Source organism: Mirounga leonina, unplaced genomic scaffold, assembly GCF_011800145.1.
Source record: "Mirounga leonina isolate KUSES-001 unplaced genomic scaffold, KU_Mleo_1.0 Mir_101664, whole genome shotgun sequence".
NCBI lineage: Eukaryota > Metazoa > Chordata > Mammalia > Carnivora > Phocidae > Mirounga > Mirounga leonina.
In genome coordinates this window covers 19,266,686-19,294,650 of record NW_023270175.1, presented here as the reverse complement: position 1 = coordinate 19,294,650, position 27,965 = coordinate 19,266,686, and the positions used below count along the sequence as shown (strand labels likewise).

The following is a 27,965-nucleotide window of genomic DNA, read 5'->3' as shown; positions in this document are numbered from 1 at the left end:
CTTCTCTGACTCTAAGTAAAAAGGAATTACTTCTATGTATGCCCATAACATATTGTTGGTACCCATATTCTACATTTATGTTATTCTGCCTCAAACATTAGTTTTTTACAAGTATGTCACCACTAGTCTGTGAGAGATCTTCAGAGACAAAGGCTGTGTCTTTTTCATCTCTGTCTCTACCACAACACATGGCACAGTGACTGAAAGAGAGGAAGTATGCAGTGAATGGTTGGTGACTTGAATAATAGAGTCCTCAGTTTTCTCCTGTGATACAAGTGGTGATAGCTTGCTTATTGTGAGCACCAACCACATTTCTGCTAATGGGATCAGAAAAGTGGAGTATCAAACTACTCCCTTCCTGTATTGAGACAATTAAGGTGAAAAACCCAAGTTGTTGAATCCTTAACCTTTCTCCTTGAAGCCATCAGGCACTATTTATTGTAAAGTTATTATAAGAACCCATTGTGTATTGAAAAGGGAAATTTGGGAAAAACTTGAGTCAAAGTATATCTTTAACACTGCCAGGAGGAGAGGCCCAGGACAGGCAATAGGAACCTGCAGATAGAACCAATGAGGTTGTTAAGATATAAATTCATATTGTCACCTGCCAAGCTTCATTTTGTTTTTATCTTCATTACTACCTTCCACAGGATAACTGTATGTTTCATATTGTCTAGTTGTACAACCTCAAATACAAATGGTACTGTTATTTATATGTAGTTGGGGAGATACAATATGTACATAAGATGATAGATACCACAATATATAGCATAATATATGCTGTATACAGAGTTAAGAACAAAAGACTCTGGAGCCAGACTGGCTGGCTTTGAATCATCAATGCACCTTACTAGCTGGGTGATCCTGGAAAAGTTATTTAGTTTCTCTGGGATTCAGATTGCTCAGATGTAAAAGTGGATAATAATAGTGAAAGGTTGGTTATGAGGATTAAAGAGTTACTATAGAGAGAGAGCTTAGTAAGTGCTTAAAATGTTAGTTATCATTATTATGTAAGAGTACACCATTAGATAATATGGCCCAGTGTAATGAACAGAAGCTGGAAAGTCAGAAGACCTAGGTTCTAGTCTTGACTGCCACTCACTCACCTTGGCCAATGTATATATCCTCTCTGATTCTTGGTTTCCTAACTATGAAATGAGGTGTAGAACTAAATAATATCTAAAGTTTCTTCCAGCTCTAAAGTGCTAGTATTCAGTATTGAATATGAGATCCTTCTGCAGTAAAAGATGGTTTATTAAAAACAATAAAGAATGTAATTCATATCTGCCAAGTGAGATTTTTCCTCTCCTCCTTTCATTGGTTTCTGATAATCAGAAAAAATTCAAACATATAGCAGTTTGTTTTTATGCTTCCTATCTTCATTTTTCATCTGTCTTCCCAACACCATTTCATCAGTGCTCAAGAAAATGAAAGCTCTCAAAAATAAAGATCCTTAAAGACCACTGGTTGCAAAACAGCAGAGGTGATTGTCTGGTGCAGAGACTCAGCTCAGTGCAGCTTTACTTGTAGATCATTTCATGTAATTAAAAATGCAGTCTATCCAAGGAGATAGTAATCTTCTTTGTGGAGAGAAAGCTTTTATTAACTAACCCACTAATTGATATGAAGTTTTAAAGTAACTTTCTTTTTAAGACCTATAAAACAAGATTGAAGTGAGCTTGAATGCAGTTACCATTTGCAAAAATTTAATAGCATCCTGTTATCAGCCCTGATGAGAGAGACCATGCACATCTCAATGATCCCAGGTCCTATTTTCAATTTAGTTAGGACTCTGACAACTCTCTCTCACTCCACCATCTCTACTCCCCACAGCAAAATAAGGTCAAAAGAGGTGGCATTTCCCTAGCATTACTGCCCCTTGGCCTTTTAAACTAGGTTGATCCACTTGTGAGGCACATCCTAAGGCCTCACAAAGGTTGATGGATAGTCACTCCAGCTTGGCAAGGTTCCCTGTGCAAGGTAGTAGGAAGACTCAGAGTGACATGACTTTTGGGTAAGGAAATGACCTTTGGTTGAGAATATATTTCATCTTAAAGTTAGCATGGTGGCAAGCTATTAGGATGCTGTTTTTGTAAGTAAAAAATGGACAAATATTGAAATTTCATATGGATTAACCTAATAACAGTTGGGTCTGGACTCAGGTACACACCATTGTTTATTCATGCCATTGGTCGCTAGTCTTTGGAACTATGGACAGAGACTTAAAGGCAAGGTTTAATGACATCTCTCCTAGTGTTTGTACATAAGAGTGTTATCCATTAATAGAATCTGTCTCACTTTCACTATTTTCTTCCTTGAATTTTTCATCTTTTCACTTTCCCTTTTGTTTCTTTTCTTTTCCTCTATTGTGTCACATTTTTCTCTGTACTCTTGCTGTTACTCTTGCTTTCTCTAGGTAAGTAGTTAAGAGTGGAGATTGGAATCCTGCTTTCACCACTCGCTTCTTACATGACCTTGGGCAAAAGATTTTATTTATTTGAGAGAGAGAGAGTGCATGCAAGAGTGAGCATGAGCGGGGAGAGGGGCAGGGGAAAGGGAGAAGCAGACTCCCCAATGAGTGTGGAGCCTGATATAGGGCTCGATGAGGGGCTAGATCCCAAGACCCTGAGATCATGACCCGAGCTGAAGGCAGATGCTTAACTGACTGAGCCACCCAGGCACCCCAAGATAGTCTCTTTGTGCTGTAGATTATCCATCTGTAAATTTGGCTAATCATACTTACTTCATCAGGTTGTTGAAAAGATTATATGAGACAGTCTCTTCAATAAATGGTGCTGGGGAAAATGGGCAGCTATATACAGAAGAATGAAACTCGACCATTCTCTTACATCATATACAAAGATAAACTCTAAATGGATGAAAGACTTCAATGTGAGACAGGAATCCATCAAAATCCTAGAGGAGAACATAGGCGGTAACCTCTTCAACATTAGCCACAGCAACTTCTTTCAAGTCACATCCCCAAAGGCAAGGGAAACAAAAGCAAAAATGAACTTTTGGGACTTTATCAAGATAAAAAGCTTCTGACAGCAAAGGAAACAGTCAACAAAACTAAGAGGCAAACCCACAGAATGGTAGAAGATATTTGCAAATGACACTACAGATAAAGGCCTGATATCCAAGATCTATAAAGAACTTCTCAAACTCAACACCCCAAAACAAATAATCAAGTCAAAAAATGGGTAGAAGACATGAACAGACACTTCTCAAAATAAGAGATACAAATGGCTAACAGACACATGGAAAAATGTTCAACATCATTAGCCATCAGGGAAAAACAAATCAAAACCACATTGAGATACCACCTTACACCAGTTAGAATGGCAAAAATTGACAAGGCAAGAAACAACAAATGCTGGAGAGATTGTGGAGAAAGGGGAACTCTCTTACACTGTTGGTGGGAATGCAAGTTGGTACAGCCACTTTGGAAAAGTGTGGAGGTTCCTCAAAAAGTTAAAAATAGAGCTACCCTATGACCCAGCAATTGCACTCCTGGGCATTTACCCCAAAGATACAGATGTAGTGAAAAAAGGGCTACATTCACCCCAATGTTCATAGTAGCAATGTCCACAATAGCCAAACTGTGGAAGGAGCCGAGATGCCCTTCAACAGATGAGTGGATAAAGAAGATGGGTTCCATATATACAATGGAATACTACTCAGCCATCAGAAAGGATAAATACCCAACATTTGCATCAATATGGATGGAACTGGAGGAGATTATGCTAAGTGAAGTAAGTCAAGCAGAGAAAATATATTATGATATGGTTTCACTTATTTGTGGAACATAAGGAACAGCATGGAGGACATTAGGAGAAGGAAGGGGAAAACAAAGAGGGGCAGAGTCAGGGGGAGATGAACCATGAAAGACTATGGACTCCAGGAAACAAACTGGGGTTTTAGTGGGGGGGATATGTTAGCCCAGTGACAGGTATTAAGGAGGGCACATATTGTATGGAGCACTGGGTGTTTTATGCAAACAATGAATCATGTAACACTACATCAAAAACTAATGATGTACTGTATGGTAACTAACATAACATAATAAAAAAAAGATTATATGAGATAATATGCATAAAATATTTAGTTCTGTGCCTAGCACATGGTAAACACTTAATTTTAGCATTATTGTTTTCTCTTGTCCTTCTTCCTTGCATTTTTTATTTCTACCTCATATTTTCTTATTATTTTTTCCTGAATCTTGTCCTCATCAGTACTGAACTCCATCCTTCAGCATTGCTAGTTTTCCTCACCCACTGAACAGCTCTATGCAGGTACTTGACAACTTGGCCTCTGTGATACATTCTTTAATCTCTTTCCTTTAGTCCTGCCTCCATTTGGAATTCAGAGTGATTTTTCTAAAATGCAAATATGACCATGTAATTCTCTGTCATAAACCTGCCTATGGTATATAATACTAAATCCTTATCATGGAATACAAGGCCATCCACAGTATGGTTCCTATCATCAATCAGATTTCATCTCTGCCACTGAAATAATCTATAAAAATAGGCCACATAGATGTACTTGTTCCCCAGAAACCCACACTTTTTGTTTTTTTCTGAACCATGGTGCATCTTCTCCTACTCTTCTACCTAGCAGACACTAGTGTAGTCATCAAGATCCAGCCACAAATCTTTCTCCAATTCTCTTATCTGGATTTGATTTTTCTGTTTACTTTCACAGAATTTTGTTCAAATTACTATTACAATGCTTATCACATTCTTTTTTTTCCCAAATGTTTGTTTGTTTGTTTGTTTGTTTGTTTATTTATTTATTTATTTATTTATTTATTTATTTATTTATTTATTTTAGAGAGAGCGCAAGCACGAGCTGGGGGGGGGGGGCGGCAGAGGGAGAGAATCTTGAAGCAGACTCCCTGCTGAGCATGGAACCTGCTGTGTGGGGCTCTATCCCAAGAGATCATAACCTGAGCCAAGATCAAGAGCCAGATGCTTAACCGACTTAGCCACCCAGGTGCCCCATCCTATCAGATTCTTAATATGGATCTCCCCCTATAGATTGTGAGCCCCTAGGGACAAGGCTCTGTTTTACTCCTCTTTATTATTTCTGAATCCTATGACTGAGCCTGTCACTCAACAAAGAAACATATTCTATTTCTAAACATAAACATAATTCTATTTCTAAAACTAGTCTTCTATCAGTCTGGATAAGATTTATGTTTGGAGTTTTTGTCCATATAGCTGGTGTGATTTAAGTCAACTTTCATGAAGATATGGTATATATATACAATGGAATGTTACTGAGCCATAAAAAATGAAATCTCACCATTTGCCATGACATGGATGGAACTAGAGGATATTATGCTAAACGAAATAAGTCAATCAGAGAAAGACAATTATTATATGATTTCACTCATATGTTGAATTTAAGAAACAAAGAAGAGGATCATAGGGGAAGGGAGTAAAAATAAAATAAAATGAAATTAGAGAGGGAGATAAGCCACAAGAGACTCTTAACTATAGGGAACAAACTGAGGGTTGCTGGAGAGGAGATGGGTGGGGGGATGGGGTAACTGGGTGATAGACATTAAAGAGGGCACTTGATGTAATGAGCATTGGGTATTATATGCAACTGAAATCACTAAACTCTACCTCTGAAACTAATAAAAAAATAAGTCAACTTTCATGTCTTTGCCTAATTGCAGACAGTCCCACAGAAAATTGCATAATGAACCTTACTGAACATCTTTGACAATGGGCAAGTAATTCTCATATATACAGGACTATACTGTGTGAAGACTAGGGTGTAGACAAGGATGATATTTTATTTTATAAAATTTTTTTGGATCTGTTTATTCTTTTTTTTTTTAAGTAAGCTCTACACCCTTTGTGGGGCTTGAACATATGACCCCAAGATCAAGAGTAATATGCCCTACTGACTGAGCCAGCCAGGCAGCCCAAGGATGATCTTTTAATTCCCTTTTTATTTAACTTTAGGGCTCTATTTTAACAAGCTGTAGAATTAGTATGTCTTGGGAAGTGCTTGAAAATTTTGACCAATTATTCTTTTGATTACCTTTCTTTTTGAAGTTTCCTGATAATAGGATAAAGGTTAAGAACCTTCTTATGTGTTTCTGATTTGGAGGAGGGCATGGTTGAGGGATAGTATTTTCATTTTCAGTTTTGCTCACATACTGGCCTCCCTCTCAGATTTGAAGGGCTGCCCTTTTTGCTTTTTGGTTTCACATCTGAGTCATTATCTGGCTGACTTGTGAATAATTTTCCAATGGAAATTAAATATAATCTCCACTCTATCAGGACTTAAGGAAACAATCCTAAGAAAGAGAGCTATAAACCTTTGGGTCAACAAATTTCAAAGCAGATATATACAGAGATCCCTGGGTTCTAAAGAAAGAGTAGCATCTTGATGTGGGATTGTTGGCTGTCACTGGTGCCAGTAGAAGATAATAAATTGGAATTAATTTCTGCAGGAAATAATGAAGAAAAGAGCTGGGGACAGGGAGAAAGACTTATCTATGTCTCCGGGAGAGATTACAAAATGCCCCTGGAAGTCTGAGCAGTGAGACAAACAGTTAAAGGCAGTGGGAGACAAAATGAGAGAAAAGAAAATATACACATTTATTTGCTAACCAGTGAACAATGAAGGGGGAGAAATGATAAATAAGGAAATGGAAATGTAGAGGTGGGTAAGTCTCACCAAACTGCTTGATCTCAATGTTGGCATCTTGGTAAATTCTCCCAATTCAGTTAATCTCCAAGAATCTTGGCACCTATAGGAACCTGGGCATTCTTAAAGATACATTCATCCCAAGAGGAAGGAGAGTATGGTTGACTCATGGAGACACTACTAATTTTGAATGAAATTCCATCTCATCTGAGCAACTGCTGCAAACGGGCCAGACAAATGTTTGCTGAAATGAGCTACATGTGAGAATCACAAGACCCAAGACATTTTTTGTATTATCAAAACACTGCTGTGTGAGCTTGGGCATGTCACTTCTCTCTTCTTTTCTCTCCTTAAAAATGAAGTATATTGGATACTAGCCCTTTATCTGATATGTCATTTGCAAATATCTTCTCCCATTCTGTCAGTTGTCTTTTGGTTTTGTTGACTGTTTCCTTTGCTGTGCAAAAGCTTTTTATCTTGATGAAGTCCCAATAGTTCATTTTTGCCCTTGTTTCCCTTGCCTTTGGTGATGTTTCTAGGAAGAAGTTGCTGCCATCAAAAGGAATGAAATCTTGCCATTTGCAATGACATGGATGGAAATAGAGGGTATTATGCTAAGTGAAATAAGTCAATCAGAGAAAGACATGTATCATATGATCTTATATGAGGAATTCTTAATCTCAGGAAACAAACTGAGGGTTGCTGGGCAGTGGGGGGTGGGAGGGATGGGGTGGCTGGGTGATAGACATTGGGGAGAGTATGTGCTATGGTGAGCGCTGTGAATTGTGTAAGACTGATGAATCACAGACCTGTACCTCTGAAACAAATAATACATTATCTGTTAATAAAAAAAGAAGATAGTAGGAAGGGAAAAATGAAGGGGGGGAAATCGGAGGCAGAGATGAATCATGAGAGACTATGGACTCTGAGAAACAAACTGAGGGTTCTAGAGGGGAGAGGGGTGGAGGGATGGGTTAGCCTGGTGATGGGTATTAAAGAGGGCATGTATTGAATAGAGAGAGCACTGGGTGTTATACGCAAACAATGAATCATGGAACACTACATCAAAAACTAATGATGTAGGGCGTCTGGGTGGCTCAGTTGGTTGAGCAACTGCCTTCAGCCTAGGTCATGATCCTGGAGTCCCCGGATCGAGTTCCGCATCGGGCTCCCTGCTCAGCGGGGAGTCTGCTTCTCCCTCTGACCCTCCTCCCTCTCATGCTCTCTGTCTCTCATTCTCTCTCTCTCAAATAAATAAATAAAATCTTAAAAAAAAAAAACTAATGATGTAATGTATGGTGATTAACAACATAATAAAATAAAATTAAAAAAAAATTAGTCATTATACTTCCAAAAAAAATGAAGTATATTAAACTTTACCCTATATGCCTCAAGGCTGGTTGTGAGAATCAAATTAGCTGGAAGTGAAAATTATGATTACAGAGGCTTCTGTCAGGTACTGGGCTCAGATCCCAGAGATTTAAGCTCTATTGCCATTATCTAGAAGTAACATTTTTTCTCCAGAAAGATACCAGAGGACCATTACAGATTCAGTAGCAATGGCCTCAATCTCTTCATCTACAGGCCAACAGCAACATTACCAGCGGTGTGTATAAGATTGTTTTAAATGTTAGAAATGATAAAGCTATGCATTTCCTGTGGTACTGATCATAAAAGCATTATGCAGCTCAAAGGTCAGGACTGTTCTCTATGCACATTCTGTATGATTCCAAGGGAAATAAAACAGAAATAAACAAACTCAGTAGCCTTAAACCTGTGCTAATCTCTAAAGCCAAAGTCATTACAAGCGGAGAGCACAGATTGAGCCACCAGAAGTAAGGGTGGGAGGCTCTGGAGATGTTTACATTTTGCTGAACAAAGAAAAGAAGGTCCGTCTCCACCCCCCCCCCCCCCCCCATCCCCCCGCATACAAAAATGGTATACTTTGGATCCAGTAGCAATCTTCTGGAACTAGTTTCCTGCCTCTTTTTGTTATCCAGATGAATCTTTTGAATTCCCATTTCAGAAGCTGCTGCCCTCCCACTAGTCCTCAGACATGGTGGTTCAGTGAAACTTAGAGGCACGTTAACATTTCAGGATTGTAGGTGCGATGGCAGCAGCAATCTCTACACATTCAACATCTCTGTAAATAGGATGGGATCTTCAGGGAATTTTGAGTGTCTCAATAGCCTAGGTTGGATTTTCTAAAGGAAGTGAAATACCTTCCTGGGTCAGAGGGTGGTAACCGACTAGTGCATGATGTGTTTCCCATGACTGCAGGAATAAGAGGGTTTTGAAGTACAAAAATAAAAAATAATTTTTATTTTATTGTAAGAACACTTAAATTTTTAAGTGAACAATATAGTGTTGTTGATTATAGGTTCAATGTTGTACAACAGATCTCTAGAGCTTATTCATCTTGCTTAACTGAAACTTTATACCTATTCATTAGTAATTCCCCATTTCCCTCTCCTCCAGGCCTGTTAACCACTATTCAACACTTTGATTTTGACTATTTTAGATACCTCATTTAAGTGGAATCATACACTACTTGTTTTTCTGTGATTGGCTTATTTTAGTTAACATAATGTCCTCAAGGTTCATCCATGTTGCTATATTTTGCAGAATTAGCTTCTTTTTTAAGGCTTAATAATATTACAGTGTATGAATAAACCACAATTTCTTTTCTTTTTTTCAGTTTTATACCTTTATTTGACAATCAGTGATTAGTTCTTGTCCACATTAACTGTCTGTAGATTTTTGAAAGTGGTGACAGGTACATAGGTAAGCAACGTATAGAGCTTGTATGGTGGATCTTCATTCTCATTACATTTTCTGGACAACCGCACATGGATATGGCATGGAACATTCCTTATTACTTTGGCCCAGACAGCTTTGTCAAGACTGGTGTCAATGTGCACATCTGGAGTTCCTATATCCTTCATGGCAAATTTCCGGATCCCTTTGAGTGCCTGAGGGGAATGCTTCTTGAAACCCACTCCATGGATGTGCTTATGAAAGTTGATGCTAAGTTTTCTGGTCACTACCTCAATGATGGCAGAATAGCCCTTTTTCTTCTTGCCACCCTTCTTTGCAGGAGCCATTCTGCTGGGCCTTGGTTGGAAAGCATACCATATTTTCTTTATTCATTCATCTGTCCATACATTTTCACCTCTTGGCTGTTTTAGTAGTGCCACAATGAACATGGAAGTGCCAAAATGTCTTTGAGATTCTGATTTCAATTCTTTTGGATAAATATTCAGAAGTGGATTACTGGCCTATAAAAAAATTCTTGTTTTTAATTTTATGAGAATCTCCATACTATTTTCCATAGTGTTAGCACCATTTTGCATTTGCACCAACAGTGTGTAAGTGTTTCAGTTTCTCCACATCCTTGCCAATGCTTCTTCTCTTTTGTATTTTTTATGGTAACCATCCTGACAGATGTGTGATGAGATCTCATTGTAGTTTTGCTTTGCATTTCCCTGATGATTAGTAACACTGAGTATTTTTTTCATACACCTATTGGCCTTTCTATGTCTTCTTTGGAGAAATATCCAAAGTCCTTAGCCCACTTTTAAATTGGATTATTAGGGTTTTGTTGTTGTTGTTGTTGTTTTGTTTTGCCACTGAGTTGTAGGAGTTCCTACATATTTTGAAGATTAACCCCTTATCAGATCTATGTTTTGAAAATATTTGCTCCCATTCCATAAATTGCCTTCTCACTCTGATGGTTGTTTCCTTTGTTATGCAGAAGCTTTTAAATTTGATCTAGTTCCATTTGTTTACTTTTGTTGTTGTTTTTGCTTTTTCTTTTTATGTCCAATCCATGAAATCATTGCCAAGACCAAGGTCGTGATGCTTTCCCCTAGGTTTTCTTCTAAGAGTTTCATAGTTTTGGGTCTTAGGTTTAAGTCTTTAACACATTTTGTTAATTTTTGTGTATGGGGTAAGATCAAGATCCAGTTTCATTCTTTTGCATGTGGCTATCCACTTTTTGCAATGCCATTTTTTGAAGAGACTATCCTTTGCCTGTTGTGTGTTTTTGGCACCTTTGTCAAAGATCAGTTGACTATATTTGCATGGACTTACTTCTGGGCTCTCAATTCATTTACATTGGTCTATATGTGTGTTTTTATGCCAGTACAATACTGTTTTGATTACTGTAGCTCTGTAATATATTTTGAAATCAGAAAGTGTTATGCCCCCAGCTTTCTTCTTCTTTCTCAAGATTGATTTGGCTATTCATGGTCTTTTGTAGTTTCATATAAATTTTAGAATTGTTTCTCTATTTTTATAAGAAATGGTATTTTATAGTGATTTCATTAGATCTGTAGATTTCTTTGGACAGTATGGATATTTTTTACAATATTAAGTTTTTCAATCAATGATCACAGAATGTCTTTCCATTTGTCTATGTCTTTAACTTCTTTCATCAAAATTTTATAATCTTAACAGGTTTGTAACTGGTATGGAGTTTGAATCAGTAATCAAAAATCCCAGTAAAGAAAAGCCCAGGACCAGATGGCCTTCTGGGTGAATTCTATCAAACATTTAAAGGAAAATTAATGCCAATCCTTGTCCAAATATTGAAGAGGAGGGAATACTTCCAAACTCATTTTATGAGGCCAGCATTACCCTGATTCCAAAACGAAACAAATACAGCATAAGAAAAGAAAACTGCAGCTCAGTATCTCTAATGAATAATAGATGCAAAAATCTTCAACAAAATACTAGAGAACCAAATCCAATAGCATGTTAAAAAGATCATACACCATTACTAAATGGGACTTATTCCTGATGTGCAAGGATCTTTCAACATATGAAAACCAATTAATGCCAAACAGAACATTAATAGAATAAAGAATAAAAATCATATGATTATCTTAATAGATGCAGAAAAAACATTTGACAAAATTCATCACCTGTTCATGATAAGAACTCTTAACAAACTAGGAATAGAAGGAAAGTATCTCAACATAATAAAGGTCATATATAACCCAAAGCCTACTGATACCATTATACTCAATAGAGAAAAGTTAAAGCTTTTTCTCTATGATCAGGAATAAGACAAAGATTCCCACTCTCACCACTTATATTTAAAATAATATTGGAAATCCTAGCCAGAGCAAATAGGCAAGAAAAAGAAATAAAAGGAACCCAAATTAAAATGATGAAGTAAAATTGTCCCTGTTTGTGATGCCATCATCTTATATAAAGAAAACTCTAAAGACCACATTAAAAAGAACTGTTAGAACTAATAAATTCAGTAAAGTTGAAGGACACAAAATGAATGTACAAAAATTAGTTGCATTTCCATACACTAGCAATAAACTGAGAAAGAAATTAAGAAACTATCCCATTTACACTAGCATCTAAAAGAAAAAAATACTTAATTTTTGAATATAGTCAAATTTATAGCTTCTGGATTGAGTTATAGTTAGAATTTTTCAGCTAAATTTATAAGTGGATTGAATGTTTTGTTCCATTTTTTGTTTTTTTATATTTTAATATTTAATCCATTTGGAGATTATCTGGATATATACATGAAGTATGGTTCCAATTTAACTTTTACAGATGACTATTCAGTTGTCTTAGAATTATTTATTGAACAGTTTTCCCCCATGCATTATGGCTTATTTATAGACTTTATATTCTTTTTCAATTATCTGCTTATTTGTATAACTGTACTACACTTTTGATTATCATAGTTTTATAAAAACTTTGAATATATGATAGGTCTGTCCCTTACAGTTCTTATTTTTCAGAGTTTTTTTTTTTCTCCCCAGGAAATCTTGTTTGTTTAATTTTATATGAATTCTGGAAACTACTTGTCTAGTTTTCTCCATAAAAAATGCTAACTTTATTCAGACATGTTAAATTTATAAAATAACTTAGGAGAAGTAATTATAATGAAATTAAGTATACATTTCTAAAACATCTCTGTATGCAAGATTTTGGAATTTTATGTTCTCTTTATCCCCTTTAAAATGATCTGTTCTTTAACTATCTGTTCCATTTTCATTTTATTTTATTTTACTTTTAGGGGAGTGGAGAGGCAGGTCTTTGATAACTTTCCCTAATTCCTTAGTGGAAATCAGCTTGCTTGGATTTTTCTCTCTCTTCTAGTGTCAGTTTTGATAAATTACATTTTTATAGAAAATTATTTACTTCATCTTGGCTTTCATTTTTATTTACATAAGTGGCCTCATAATTAAAACAAAATCTAATCTTTAGGCAGTTATTTCCTTAACAAACTCCCAAATTGTAGTGGTCTAACATGGTAAAAGTGTCCTATGCATGCAGAGCCCAATATAGGTATTTCTGATCAGTGGGCAGACTTCTGTGTGCTTGTTAAGGCCCCAGACTCCTTCTATTTTGTGACTTTGCCATCTACTAGGGCCTCTGAATCTTCAAATAGATCATCTGTCTCCTATTGACAGTTATCGGATGAAAAAGTAGGGACACATGGGAGGATTTTGTGGGTTGGGCCTAGGTGTAGTGTATATCAATTATATCCACCACCCATGGTCCAGAACACAATCATATACTCATATTTCACTGTAAGTAAGCCTTGGAAGTATAGTCTAGCTTTTTGTCCATAAAGGAAAGGAAATAGATTTTGGAAAGGAAATAGAATTTGCAGTCTCTACCATACTGGTTTCTCTAAAAATTGAGCTTATAAAGGCTTTTTTTTGCTTTGTTTTGATTTTATAATAATTTCTAGGAGTGGATATGGGAAGATGTTGAAATTATAATTCCTTGATGTAACTGGAAAACTATACAACAGTGAATAAGAGGCTGGACTTTGATCTAAGACAGACACAGACTCAAGTTTCAGTTCCACCTTCAGCTAGGTGTTCTTACCCAAGTTGTGTAATAGAGTATAATAAAGGAACCTACCTCAAAGTGTTGCTGTAATGAGTCAATGAAAAGATTAGTGTAAAGTTATTAATTTTGGAACTGACTGTATTATTATGATTAGTAATAATAGTAGCATCATGTTGGTAAGCAGAGCACAAGTTGGTCTGTGAGGAGTTAGAGGCATGAGAAGTAGACACAGTTAAGATATATGTGGGTTGAGATAGGTAAATGCCCATTCAGAAGTAGCAATGAAAGAGGCAATAGTTTTCTATAAACCTTTATAACACTGATCAATACAGTAAGCTTTCTTTCAACCTTCAGAGATCTCTGGCACTCCGATACAGTCTTGTTCAGGTCTTATTGTTATGTTGTAAGTTCTAGAAAATTTCTGGTATTGCTGCTCTTTGATGCTAGGCCATGTCTCTACCTGTGGCACTCCACCAGAGCTCTCTGGGCAATAACGTTCTTTTTTTTTTTTTTAATTCTTATGTTAATCCCCATACATTACATCATTAGTTTTAGAGGTAGTGTTCCATGATTCATTGTGCATAACACCCAGTGCTCCATGCAGAATGTGCCCTCCTCAATACCTACCACCAGGCTAACACATCCTCCCACCCCCCTCCCTCTAGAACCCTCAGTATGTTTTTCAGAGTCCATCATCTCTCATGGTTCGTCTACCCCTCCGATTTCCCCCGCTTCATTCTTCCCTTCCCGCTACCTTCTTCTTCTTTTTTTTTTTCTTAACATATATTGCATTATTTGTTTCAGAGGTACAGATCTGAGATTCAACAGTCTTGCACAATTCACAGCGCTTACCAGAGCACCTACCCTCCCCAGTGTCTATCACCAAGTCACCCCATCCCTCCCACCCCCCCTCCAGCAACCCTCAGTTTGTTTCCTGTGATTAAGAATTCCTCATATCAGTGAGATCATATGATACATGTGTTTCACTGTTTGACTTATTTCACTCAACATAATACCCTCCAGTTCCATCCACGTCGTTGCAAATGGCAAGATCTCATTCCTTTTGATGGCTGCATAATATTCCATTCTATATATATACCACTTCTTCTTTATCCATTCATCTGTCGATGGACATCTTGGCTCTTTCCACAGTTTGGCTATTGTGGACATTGCTGCTTTAAACATTGGGGTGCACGTACCCTTTTGGATCCCTACTTTTGTATCTTTGGGGTAAATACCCAGTAGTGCAATTGCTGGATCATATGGTAGCTCTATTTTCAACTTTTTGAGGAACCTCCATACTGTTTTCCAGAGTGGTTGCACCAGCTTGTATTCCCACCAACAGTGTAGGAGGGTTCCCCTTTCTCCACATCCCCACCAAAATCAGTCGTTTCCTGCCTTGTTAATTTTAGCCATTCTGACTGGTGTGAGGTGGTATCTCATTGAGGTTTTGATTTGGATTTCCCTGACGCCGAGTGATATTGAGCACTTTTTCATATGTCTGTTGGCCATTTGGATGTCTTCTTTGGAAAAATGTCTGTTCATGTCTTCTGTCCATTTCTTCATTGGATTCTTTGTTCTTTGGGTGTTGAGTTTGATGAGTTCTTTATAGATTTTGGATACAAGCCCTTTATCTGATCTGTCATTTGCAAATATCTTCTCCCATTCTGTCGGTTGTCTTTTGGTTTTGTTGACTGTTTCCTTTGCTTTGCAAAAGCTTTTTATCTTGATGAAGTCCCATTACTTCATTTTTGCCCTTGCTTCCCTTGCCTTTGGCAATGTTTCTAGGAAGAAGTTGCTTCGGCTGAGGTCAAAGAGGTTGCTGCCTGTGTTCTCCTTTAGGATTTGGATGGACTCCTGTCTCACATTGAGGTCTTTCAACCATTTGGAGTCTATTTTTGTGTGTGGTGTAAGGAAATGGTCCAGTTTCATTCTTCTGCATGTGGCTATCCAACTTTCCCAACACCATTGTTGAAGAGACTGTCTTTTTTCCTTTGGATATTCTCTCCTGCTTTGTCAAAGATGAGTTGACCATAGAGTTGAGGGTCCATTTCTGGGCTCTCTATTCTGTTCCATTGATCTATGTGTCTGTTTTTGTGCCAGTACCATGCTGTCTTGATGATGACAGCTTTGTAATAGAGCTGGAAGTCCAGAATTGTGATGCCGCCGGGTTTGCTTTTCTTTTTCAACATTCCTCTGGCTATGCGGGGTCTTTTCTGGTTCCATACAAATTTTAGGATTATTTGTTCCATTTCTTTGAAAAAAGTGGATGGTATTTTGATGGCGATTGCATTGAATGTGTAGATTGCTCTAGGTAGCATTGACATCTTCACAATATTTGTTCCTCCAATCCATGAGCATGGAACGTTTTTCCATTTCTTTGTGTCTTCCTCAATTTCTTTCATGAGTATTTTATAGTTTTCTGAGTACAGATCCTTTGTCTCCTTGGTTAGATTTATTCCTAGGTATCTTATGGTTTTGGGTGCAATTGTAAATTGGATCGACTCCTTAATTTCTCTTTCTTCTGTCTTGTTGTTGGTGTATAGGAATGCCACTGATTTCTGTGCATTGATTTTATATCCTGCCACTTTACTGAATTCCTGTATGAATTCGAGCAGTTTTGGAGTGGAGTCCTTGGGGTTTTCCACATAGAAGTATTATATCATCTGCAAAGAGTGAGAGTTTGACTTCTTCTTTGCCGATTTGGATGCCTTTTATTTCTTTTTGTTGTCGATTGCTGTGGCTAGGACTTCCAATACTATGTTGAATAGCAGTGGTGATAGTGGACATCCCTGCTGCGTTCCTGACCTTAGGGGGAAAGCTCTCAGTTTTTCCCCATTGAGAATGATATTCGCTGTAGGTTTTTCATAGATGGCTTTTATGATATTGAGGTATGTACCCTCTATGCCTGTACTCTGAAGAGTTTTGATCAAGAAAGCATGCTGTACTTTGTCAGAAGCTTTTTCTGCATCTATTGAGAGGATCATATGATTCTTGTTCTTTCTTTTGTTAATATATTGTATTACATTGATTGATTTGGGGATGTTGAACCAACGTTGCAGCCCAGGGATAAATCCCACTTGGTCGTGGTGAATAATCCTTTTAATGTACTGTTGGATCCTATTGGCTAGTATTTTGGTGAGAATTTTTGCATCCATGTTCATCAGGGATATTGGTCTGTCATTCTCCTTTTTGATGGGGTCTTTGTCTGGTTTTGGGATCAAGGAAATGCTGGCCTCATAAAATGAGTTTGGAAGTTTTCCTTCCATTTCTATTTTTTGGAACAGTTTCAGAAGAATAGGTATTAATTCATCTTGAAATGTTTGGTAGAATTCCCCTGGGAAGCCATCTGGCCCTGGGCTTCTCTTTTTTGGGAGATTTTTGATGACTGCTTCAATTTCCTTAGTGGTTATAGGTCTGTTCAGGTTTTCTATTTCTTTCTGGTTCCGTTTTGGTAGTTGATACATCTCTAGGAATGCATCCATTTCTTCCAGGTTATCTAATTTGCTGGCTTAGAGTTGCTCATAATATGTTCTTATAATTGGGGCGCCTGGGTGGCTCAGTTGGTTAAGCGACTGCCGTCGGCTCAGGTCATGATCCTGGAGTCCCGGGATTGAGTCCCGCATCGGTCTCCCTGCTCGGCGGGGAGTCTCCTTCTCCCTCTCCCACTCCCCGTTTGTGTTCCCTCTCTTGCTGTGTCTTTCTCTGTCAAATAAATAAATAAAATCTTTAAAAAATATATATGTTCTTATAATTGTTTGTATTTCTTTGGTGTTGGTTGTGATCTCTCCTCTTTCATTCATGATTTTGTTGATTCGGGTCATTTCTCTTCTCTTTTTGATAAGTCTGGCCAGGGGTTTATCAATCTTGTTAATTCTTTCAAAGAACTAGCTCCTAGTTTCGTTGATCTGTTCTACTGTTCTTTTAGTTTCTATTTCATTGATTTCTGCTCTGATCTTTATTATTTTCCTTCTCCTGCTGGGTTTAGGCTTTATTTGCTTTTCTTTCTCCAGCTCCTTAGGTGTAGGGTTAGGTTGTGATTTGAGACCTTTCTTGTTTCTTGAGAAAGGCTTGTATTGCTATATACTTTCCTCTTAGGACTGCCTTTGTGCATCCCAAAGATTTTGAATAGTTGTGTTTTCATTTTCATTGGTTTCCATGTATTTTTTTAATTCTTCTTTAATTTCCTGGTTGACCCATTCATTCTTCAGTAGGATGCTCTTTAGCCTCCATGTATTTGAGTTCTTTCCAACTTTCCCCTTGTGATTGTGTTCTAGTTTCAAAGCATTGTAGTCTGAAAATCGGCAGGGAATGATCCCAATCTTTTGGTACCGGTTGAGACCTGATTTATGACCTAGGATGTGATCTATTCTGGAGAATGTTCCATGGGCACTAGAGAAGAATGTGTATTCTGTTGCTTTGGGATGGAATGTTCTGAATATGTCTGTGAAGTCCATTTGGTCCAGTGTGTCATTTAAAGTCTTTATTTCCTTGTTGATCTTTTGCTTAGATGATCTGTCCATTTCAGTGAGGGGGGTGTTAAAGTCCCCCACTATTATTGTATTGTTGTTTATGTATCCTTTGCTTTTGTTATTAATTGGCTTATATAATTGGCTGCTCCCATGTTAGGGGCATAGATATTTACAACTGTTAGATCTTCTTGTGGGATAGACCCTTTAGGTAGGATATACTGTCCTTCCTCATCTCTTATTACAGTCTTTTGTTTAAAATATAATTTGTCTGATATAAGGATTGCCACCCCAGCTGTCTTTTGGTGCCCATTAGCATGGTAAATGGTTTTCCACCCCCTCACTTTCAATCTGGTGGTGTCTTTGGTTCTAAAATGAGTCTCTTGCAGACAGCATATCGATGGGTCTTGTTTTTTAATCCAGTCTGATAGCCTGTGTCTTTTGATTGGGGCATTGAGCCCATTTACATTCAGGGTAACTATTGAAAGATAGGAATTTAGTGCCATTGTATTGCCTGTAATGTGACTGTTACCGTATATTGTCTGCGTTCCTTTCTGGTCTATGTTGCTTTTAGGCTCTCTCTTTGCTTAGAGGACCCCTTTCAAGATTTCCTGTAGAGCTGGTTTTGTGTTTGCAAATTCCTTTAGTTTTTGTTTGTCCTGGAAGCTTTTTATCTCTCCTTGTATTTTCAATTGCAGCCTAGCTGGATATAGTATTCTTGGCTGCATATTTTTCTCATTTAGTGCTCTGAATATATCCTGCTAGTCCTTTCTGGCATGCCAAGTCACTGTGGATAGGTCTGTTGTCAATCTAATGTTTCTACCATTTTAGGTTACATATCTCTTCTCTCGAGCTGCTTTCAGGATTTTCTCTTTGTCTATGAGACTCGTAAGTTTTATTATTAGATGTCGGGGTGTTGACTTTTTTTTATTGATTTTGAGAGGGGATCTCTGTCCTTCCTGGATTTTGATGCCTGTTTCCTTCCCCAAATTAGGGAAGTTCTCTGCTATAATTTGCTCCATTATACCTTCTGCCCCTCTCTCTCTTTCTTCTTCTTCTGGGATCCCAATTATTCTAATGTTGTTTCATCTTATGGTATTGCTTATCTCTTGAATTCTGCCCTCGTGATCCAGTAGTTGTTTATCTCTCTTTTTCTCAGCTTCTTTATTTTCCATCATTTGGTCTTCTATATTACTGATTCTCTCTTCTGCCTCTTTTATTCTAGCAGTTAGCGCCCCCATTTTTGATTGCACCTCATTAATAGCCTTTTTGATTTCTACTTGGTTGGATTTTAGCTCTTTTACTTCTCCAGAAAGGGTTTCTCTAATAACTTCCATATTTTTTTCAAGCCCAGCTAGTATCTTTAAAGTGATGATTCTGAACTCTAGATCTGACATCGTACTAATGTCCGTATTGAGTAGGTCCCTGGCAATCGGTACTACCTCTTGTTCTTTTGTTGAGGTGATTTTTTCTGTCTTGTCATTTTGTGCAGAGGAGAATAGATTAATGAGAGAACAAAATGCTAGCAGAGTAACAATGTCCCCAGAAAATATACTCTAAACAAATCAGAAAAGACCTGAAGCAGTGGAAAAAGAAATGGAAAGAGAGAAAAAGGAAAAAGAAAAAAAAGAAGAAGCTAAAGATAAAGATAAAAACAAACAAAAACAAAGAAAACAAAACAAAACAACAACAACAACAACAAAAAAGCACAATGTGATCAAATATGATCAGGCTGGTATATAGATCAGTGCCACACAGTAGATTTGGGGTGTATTTTGGTCTTTTAGAAGAAAGAGCCTCCCAAAATTTTAAAGAAAGAAAAACTTATATATGTACGAAAATAAGGGCTGATATGAGGAAGGGATGGAATATGACTGTAAAGATGGAAATTATAAAAAAATTTTATAAAAGGAATTGATAAGAAGTTGTTTGAAAAAAGAAAGAAGAGGATTTAAAAAAAGAAAAAAGAAAAAAAAAGGAAGAGAATGTGATCAGGAGGGGAGTAGAAAAAACCATATACTAGAGATTTAGGGTATATTTTGATCTGTTAGAAGAAACTATCTCAAAATTTTAAAGAGAGAACAACTTATATATATATGCCAAAAATACAGGTAACTACTATGAATGGATAGAATATGACTCTAAAAATGAAAAATATAAATGTTTTTTAAAAAAAGGGATTGATAAGATGTTGGTTGAAAAAGGGAAAAAGAAAAATTAAAAAAAAAAAAAGACAGTTAAAAAAAATTAACTTTGAAAGACTAAAGAATCATGGTAAAAAAGCCATGAATTTTGTGTGCAGTATTCCCCTAGCGCTGGAGTTCTGCCATTCTCATTGATCGGTAAACTTGGTCTTGGCTGGCTGTTCTCGCTGATCTTCTGGGGAGGGGCCTGTTGCCGTGGTTTCCAAATGTCTTTGCCGGAGGCAGAATTGCCCGCCCTTGCCCCGTCCGGGCTAAGTAATCTGCTCGGGTTTGCTCTCGGGAACTTTTGTTCCCTGCGAGCTTTCCGTACAGCTTTGGAGGCGGAGAGTGAAAATGGCAGCCTCCCAATCTCCGCCCCGGAGGAGCCGAGAACTTGGGGCCCCGCTCCTCAGTGCGCCCCCCAGAGAAAAGCCGTCAGTCACTCCCGTCTCCCCGGTCTCCGGCCGCACTCCTTGCTCACCCGGCCTGTGACCGAGCGTTTCTATCTCTGGCACCCGACCCCGGGTGGAGTCTCCAAACCCAGGAGATCCCTGCAGTGTGCTCCCGTGCTGCTCCTCCCGGGGGAGGACGGTGAGTCTCCCTGGATCTGCCGCTTGTTGGGTCCCTGCTGGGGGAGCAGTGGCCCTACTGTGCCGCGGATCACAATTTATGGCAACCCCGAGCTGAGAGCCCGCGCCTGGGCTCCGCCTCTGCAGCCAGCTTCCCTGCTCCGTTACCTGGGAGCTCTGCCACACTCAGGCACCCCCGGTCTTTCTGTGACCCCGAGGGTCCTGAGACCACACTGTCCCGGAGGGTTCCATCCCCCGCTTAGCCACCAGAGTGACGTCCCTCAGCAGAACAGACTTTTAAAAGTTCCGATTTTGTGCTCTGTGGTTCTATCACTTGCCAGAAGCGGCTGATGGAGGCCCCTCCCCCACCATCTAGCCTCCCAAATATCGCCTTGGATTCACTTCTCTGCATGTCCTACCTTCCAGAAAGTGGTCGCTTTTCTGATGGAAGAGTTGTTGCTCTTGTTTTCTTCGATCTCCTGTTGAGTTTGTAGGTGTTCAGAATGGTTTGATCCCTATCCAGCTGAATTCCTGAGAGGAGACGAAATCCAGGTCTCCTACTCCTCCGCTATCTTGCTCCGCCCCTGGGCAATAACGTTCTTAATTCAACATTTTTTTTCTACCTGATCATTATATGTTAAACCACATGCTCCTCACTATCACATCATTTCCCTTCCCTCCCTGAAGCTCTGTACACAGATTCACCTCTCCAGTAAACCTGTCTTGATTAGTAGCATGGTTATTCTTCTTTCTCATTGACTGTACTTTTTCCCAGAAAATATCATTTAGTTGACTTTCTAATTATGCATTTTCCAGTTCTTGGCGAGGAACAATCAACCTTTTTCTTGTACTTATGTACTTGGGCAAAATTAGATTGTCAGGTTCTCAGGGGCATGGACAAAGGAGGTTTCCATCTTCTATTTTCTTTGTGTCCCCTCTAAAGTACCTAAAATTGATTTTTCACACAGTGGTCATTTGGGGGCAAGTTGAGTTATTAACTAGCCATTTCATTATATCCCTAGAGTACTGCCAACTTCTTCAAGGAAAGATGTAAAAACAATCCTTGTACTTCCTGCTGCTTCTCTAAAGGAGAGAGAGGTGATAAAGGTCCAAGAATTTGCTGGAAAGTTTCTCAAAACTGTCCACAAAACCTGTGGAAAGTGGTGCCTATTTTGGTTACATGGCCAACACTCTGGAAGATGGACAGGAGATTCATTAGGGCTTTAGAGGACCTTACAAATGAGCAACATTGTGTATAAGTGTGAGGTCACTGAGCCAGAAACCCCACGAGGGGTCATAAGAAATGTTAAGAATTGGCTCCCATAGCAGTAAACATATTTTGTTCTACTTGAGTAGTTCCAAGAAATAGAACAATATGACTTGGCATTTGTGTAAGTGGAAAGAGTTTGAAAGCCACAGGGCAATCAGTGATTGAGGTTAAAGCTATTACAGGAATGGTGTTTAACACACTGTTAATTGGGTATTAGGGAAGAAGGTAACTAGGCAGTCCAGAGAGACATGGTGCTTTCAACAGAAAAAGATAATTTGGGCTGCACTAAGCAACGTGTTTCTCTTCTGTGTTCTGTAACACTTCTCACTTAATAAATTGACAAGTAGTCATCTTGGATATATTCAGGCCAACAGAGCAGTGGCAAGGTTCTTAGAGGAGTGTCATTGTGTCCTTTGTAAACCAGGTTGACATTTCTTACCATTGTAATTGCAATTCAGCAGAAATTTATTGAGGAAAAGTTTATTCTGAACTATGCTCTGTGTGAGGTGATAGGGTTCAAGAGTGAAAGAAAGAGACATGGCCCCTGACCCTCCAAAAACAGACACACTAGTGGCTGACCAGAACATATCACACTATGTGATATGTCTCCTAAAGGAGAAAGGATTTGTGCCACTGACAGGTACTGTCTTCCTTGTGGACATCAATAAGCTTTCTACTTTGTAAAATAAAATTTTATGTCTGTAAAAGTAACAAAGGCTAAAAATTCAGAAAATATGTAAAATAAAAGAAATAATTTATAATCCTAAAACCAGAGATAATTACTGTTAATAGTTTTATTTCCTTCATTTTTATTTGCATTATATAAATATATGTAAACATACACAGTTGATACACTATATATAAACTTCCAATTCTGCATTGCCCCAGTAAGCTAGAATTATTTCTCCATGTCATGAAAAACACCATAAACATCATATTAAAGGCTAAATTGCATTAAGTGATTGTTTTATTCAATTGTTCATTAATTGATAGACATTTCCAATAGTACATATTTTTCAAATGTTTGGAGTGGATAAACAGTTGAATTTGGCTGTATTAATGTGATACTTTAAATGGCCTAATCGACCTTAAGAAAAATAGAGAGGGAGAAATGGAGGGAGATAAAGGTGGCAGGGTGGGGGGTTGGAGAAAGAGAGAGAGGTTGAATGAGAGAATGAGAATGAATGAAAACACCTAGATCTGGCTAAATCTGCTTCTGTGATATAATGCTGGGATACATGCCCCCAAGATCTCCTTTGGTGGCTACCGGTCAATCAGAGATCCTGCATTACTGTATCATGACCTCAACATTAGGACTTTGGAACCTGAGGGTGAGAGGGCAGGTGAAGCTTAAGAAAGATCTTCCCCTTTCCTTGGCTAAGAGAATAGATTACCGTAGAGTTTGAAGGAACATAGTCCACAAAATTGCCCTCACTTCTTTTTTTATTGTTTTGTTTTGTTATGTTAACCATACATTACATCATTAGTTTTTGATGTAGTGTTCCCTGATTCATTGTTTGCTTATAACACCCAATGCTCCATTCAGTACATGCCCTCTTTAATACCCACCACCAGGCCAACCCATCTGCCCTCACTTCTGACATCAACTGCAAGTTTGAGGGGTTTCCAAAACCACTCTCAATGATTTGCTAAAAGGATTCACAGAACTCACTGAAAGCTATTGTAGTAAAGATTATGAGTTATTACAGGGAAAGGATTAAGATTAAAATCATTCAAAGGAAGAGTTACATGAGGCAGAGTCTAGGAAAGCTGCAAATTCAGAGCTTCCATTTGTCCTTTCCCATGGAGTCATTGGCAGTATTATTTTATCAGCATCAATATGTTATAATATGCACAGAGTGTTTTCATCCAGGGAAGTTAGCCTGAGTCTTGGTGTATAGATTTTATTAGGGCTCCATGTTTGTCTGCCCACATGATGGACCCTTAGTTTCCAGGCCCTCCAGAGATAGAACTGATGCTGCATAGAGGACCTTTAGTCTGCATTCCTCTTGAGGTAAGGTGTCCACTGCAAGGCCCAAAGTCCCTGTCATAAATCACATTGTTAGTCTGTCCAGTGGCCAAGGCCCCCAGGTAAACAAAGACACTCTTATCAGGCATGATATTCCAGGGGCTTAGAGATTACCTCCCAGAAACCAAGCGCAAAGGCCAGACCTCTTTCTGAGCAAGGGTACATTCTTTACTCTACAGGTACATTATCTAGTAGGAACCTCCCCTTGATGATTATGTACCAGCATGTGGTGTGCTATGAAGGAAACCACTGAGGAAGCTGATATTATTTTTATCTTATAGAAAGGAGATAGTGACTTAAGCACATAAAATACTGTTTAGTGGTTTGGCATCCTGGCACTTTGCTTAGTTTATCCTGTTTTCTTTGTGTAGTCTAATCACAAGCAGGATAGGTAGTTTTTATGTGTTGTGTGTTTTTATGTGTTGTGACATGAAAGACAGAAAAAGAAATCTCATAACAACAAATCTGTTCCTTCATATGCCAAAGCCACAGATCAGAATCAAATTGGCTTTTTTTTTAAGGATTTTATTTATTTATTTGAGAGAGAGAATGAGATAGAGAGAGAGAGCATGAGAGGGGGGAGGGTCAGAGGGAGAAGCAGACTCCTCGCTGAGCAAGGAGCCCGATGCAGGACTCGATCCCGGGACTCCAGGATCATGACCCGAGCCGAAGGCAGTCGCTTAACCAACTGAGCCACCCAGGCGCCCTCAAATTAGCTCTTAAAGATCATCTAGTTCAGGTGTTGGCAGACTATGTCTTGGGGCCAAATCTGGCCCTCTGCCTGTTTTTGTAAATAAATTGTAATTGGAACAGCCATGCCCCATTCATTTATTTATTGTCTATGGCTGCTTTCATGCTACAGTGGCAGAGTTGAATAGTTGTGACAGAGACCGGATGGCTGCAAAAATACTTAACTATCTTGCCCTTTACAGAAAAAAGTTTGCTGACCTCTGGACCAGTTCAACTATATCATTATGCAGATGGAGAAATTGAAGTCCAAATTGGAGAAATATCATTAAGTTAGGCAAATAACTACCTTACTTTGTATTGGGCACTATTGAAGGCACTTGAGATACATCAGTGAACAAAACATAAAAAATGCAGACTAACTGTACTAACAATTATACTAACATATTAATGCTAGCAATTTATAATGCCATGGAAAAAAGACTAACAAATGGATAACAGGTTAAAGGGGAATCGGGAGTGTGAGGTGGAAAGAGTCAAAACTTTAAATAAGGTGATGAGAGTAGGCTTCATTGAGAAGTTGAAATTTTAGAAAAGATTTGAAAAGGGTGGGGTGAGCCTTCGATACACCCAGGAGAAAACATTTTCAGGCAGAGGGAACTGTTCATGAAAAGCCTGAGCAGACATGTTCCAGCAACAGACAAAATGAAGTAAAGTGAGTGAGGAGGAAGATAGTAGGAGATGAAGGAAGTGGGTAATGGAATACCAGATGCCACTGGGTTTATAATGCCATTGGAAAACTATGAGTAAAATGAGGAATATATGTAGATTTTGAGCAGAGAAGTGGCATCTGACTAGGATTAAGATTTTAGCTACATTGTTGAAGATAGGGGGGTGAAAGTGAAAGTAAAAGATCAATGTGATGGTTAATTTTATTTGCCAACTTGGCTAAGGCATACCCAGATTAGCTGGTAAAAAAAATATTTCTAGATGTATCTATGATGGTGCTTAACCAACTGTGTTGAAGAGAAGAGATTGGCATTTGAATTGGTAGACTGAGTAAAGATTTGCTCTCATCATTGTAGTGGGCATCATCCAATTGGTTGAGTGCCTGAATAGAACAAAAGAGAAGAAGGGCAAATTTACTTTCTCTGCTTGAGCTAAGACATTCATCTTCTGCCCTCAGACATTGGCACTCCTGATTCTCAGACCTTCAAATTTAGTCTGAGACATACATCACTGGCACTCTGGTTCTCAAGTCTTCAGGCTTGGACTGGAACTACACCACCAGCATTCCTGGGGCCTCCAGCTTACAGTTGGCAGATCATACAAGTTCTCAACCTCCATAATCAAGTAAGTCAATCCCTCATAATATGCTTCTTCCTGTATATCTTATATATTTCCTATTGGTTCTGTTTCTCTGGAGAACCCTGACTAATCAAACCAGTTATGAAGCTATGATATTAATCTAGCCTAGAGATGATGTTGGCTTGGACCATCTTGGTAGCAGTGGATGAGATGAGAAGTTATCAAATTTTGGATTTATTTTGAAGGTAGAACCAAACAAGATTTGTTAAAGGCTTGACTATAGGGTATAAGAGAAAGAGAGGAGTCAAGGTTTTTTGGCTTGAGTAACTGGAATAATGGAGTTGTCAAAGTCATACAGGAGGTTGGTAGAAGAGCAAGGTCTTGAAGCCAGGCCCTCTAACTCCCTCTAACTCCCCTCTAAATCCCAATTTGATTGTGCTCTCCTGGGGAATGCTAATATGACTCTTTCAGACAGTGAAAACTGGCCCAGTGCATGTGCAGCTGCAGCAATATGCAAATGATAAATAATAAGTCTCAGAGCTAAATCTTTTACAGAGTATCTCTATTACCAGGTTTATTTCCAGGTTTATCTCTCTGAGTGCAGGAAAGGGAAAATTTCCTTACTATTTAGCTCAAGCTCATTAAAAAGTCTCTCCTTGACCAGCTTTGATAAGGAGAAGAAAACAAACATAATGGCCCTGCTTGAATATCATAAGATAATAAATATTCCAAATGAACATAATTGTTTTTAACCTTTATGCCAGGTACAATAAATGTCAAATGGAAAGATAACCTAGCACTCTCCTGAAATAGCTTAAATAATAGGCCCCAGTTTGCCTTAATGGGAACTCACCCAGTAGATACACTCATATAACAAATGAGAAATCCCTAATGAGAGTTGCATTATTTCTATTGGCTTTTATGCCATCCTTAATTGATTGCCATCATGCATGGCTAATTAAGAGCATGGTAATCTGACTGAGGTATTTTCAGCCAGTGCAATGGTGCCTGCTTTAAAACAATGACTTTTAGAAACCCACATCAAGGTGGCTGGCAGGTTACTCTATAGTTGGTGACTCCCCCATTAGAAAGCATGATCCTTCATTGATCAGTCTAACTTGGTACACTCCTGGGAGTTTAGTGCCTCAACTGTGGACAGGAACATTGAGACCATCTCTCAATTATGTCAAAAGCACTCCAGGGCAATGGCCTTTTTGACCTGAGCCTACTGATTAATTTCCTGTTTCTAAGGCCCATTTCTTTTATCCACACCCATCCTCATGTCATAGATTTCCATCCTGAATCTCTTTCACAGGCTTATTCTCAGAGGGTTGGAGTATACTGAGAAGATGACTGGATTTGTATTCTATTTTCAGCTCAACTATAAACTGGCTATATGACCTTGAATAAATCACTTCTATGCTATTTTCTATATTTTTTCTATTCAAAAGTGAAGGGTTGGGAGAGGCAAATTCCAAGCTTGCTTTTAGTTTTGCCTTTTAATTATTTTGTGGCCCCATCTTTGTCAAAAAGCCAGTGGTGTGATTGGGAAAAATTTGTTAAACTCAGTTTCCATTGTCTCTTCTGTGAAATGAATGTGGAATTAACTTAAAATACTTAAAATACTCAAAGCAGACATATGGTCAATATCATTATTATGTGATTGAATTCATTAAGCCCTTGGTCAGCAAACACAGGATTCATTCCTTCCCACCTATGGGTGTTTGTGAAGAGTACCCCAAGGAATTTGTTAGGGAGTTAAATATTTGTACCTCTAATATTACACATGTCTGATTGAAGCATAAAGTTATTTCCTTTAGAAACTAACTTGTATCATGGAGATGCAAGTTAAAACAGCAAAGAGCTCTCATTTTGCAATAATCAACTGAGAAATAATTATAATCAGTTAATATCAAGTATTGGTGAAGATATGGCATAATGGGAACC

General features: G+C 38.3%; 2 protein-coding genes across 3 annotated transcripts in view; one reads left to right on the top strand and one right to left on the bottom strand.

The window, feature by feature from the left end:
• Nucleotides 1–26,063, top strand: part of SMARCA1 (SWI/SNF related, matrix associated, actin dependent regulator of chromatin, subfamily a, member 1) — a 776,730-nt gene extending 750,667 nt beyond the window's left edge. For both annotated transcript variants that reach the window (XR_004679785.1, XR_004679781.1), the window contains one exon: nt 25,897–26,063. The gene's annotated coding sequence lies outside the window, so the exon portion shown is untranslated. The remainder of the gene's footprint in view (nt 1–25,896) is intronic.
• LOC118012842 (60S ribosomal protein L31-like) lies at nt 9,399–9,776 on the bottom strand. The gene has a single exon (XM_035008389.1). The coding sequence runs from the start codon at nt 9,774–9,776 to the stop codon at nt 9,399–9,401; it is 378 nt and encodes a 125-aa protein (XP_034864280.1).
• Nucleotides 26,064–27,965: the final 1,902 nt, after the last annotated feature.

Excerpts from the sequence above, each read along its gene's own strand:
- LOC118012842 (XM_035008389.1), bottom strand. The coding sequence starts at position 9,776 with ATGGCTCCTGCAAAGAAGGGTGGCAAGAAGAAAAAGGGCTATTCTGCC.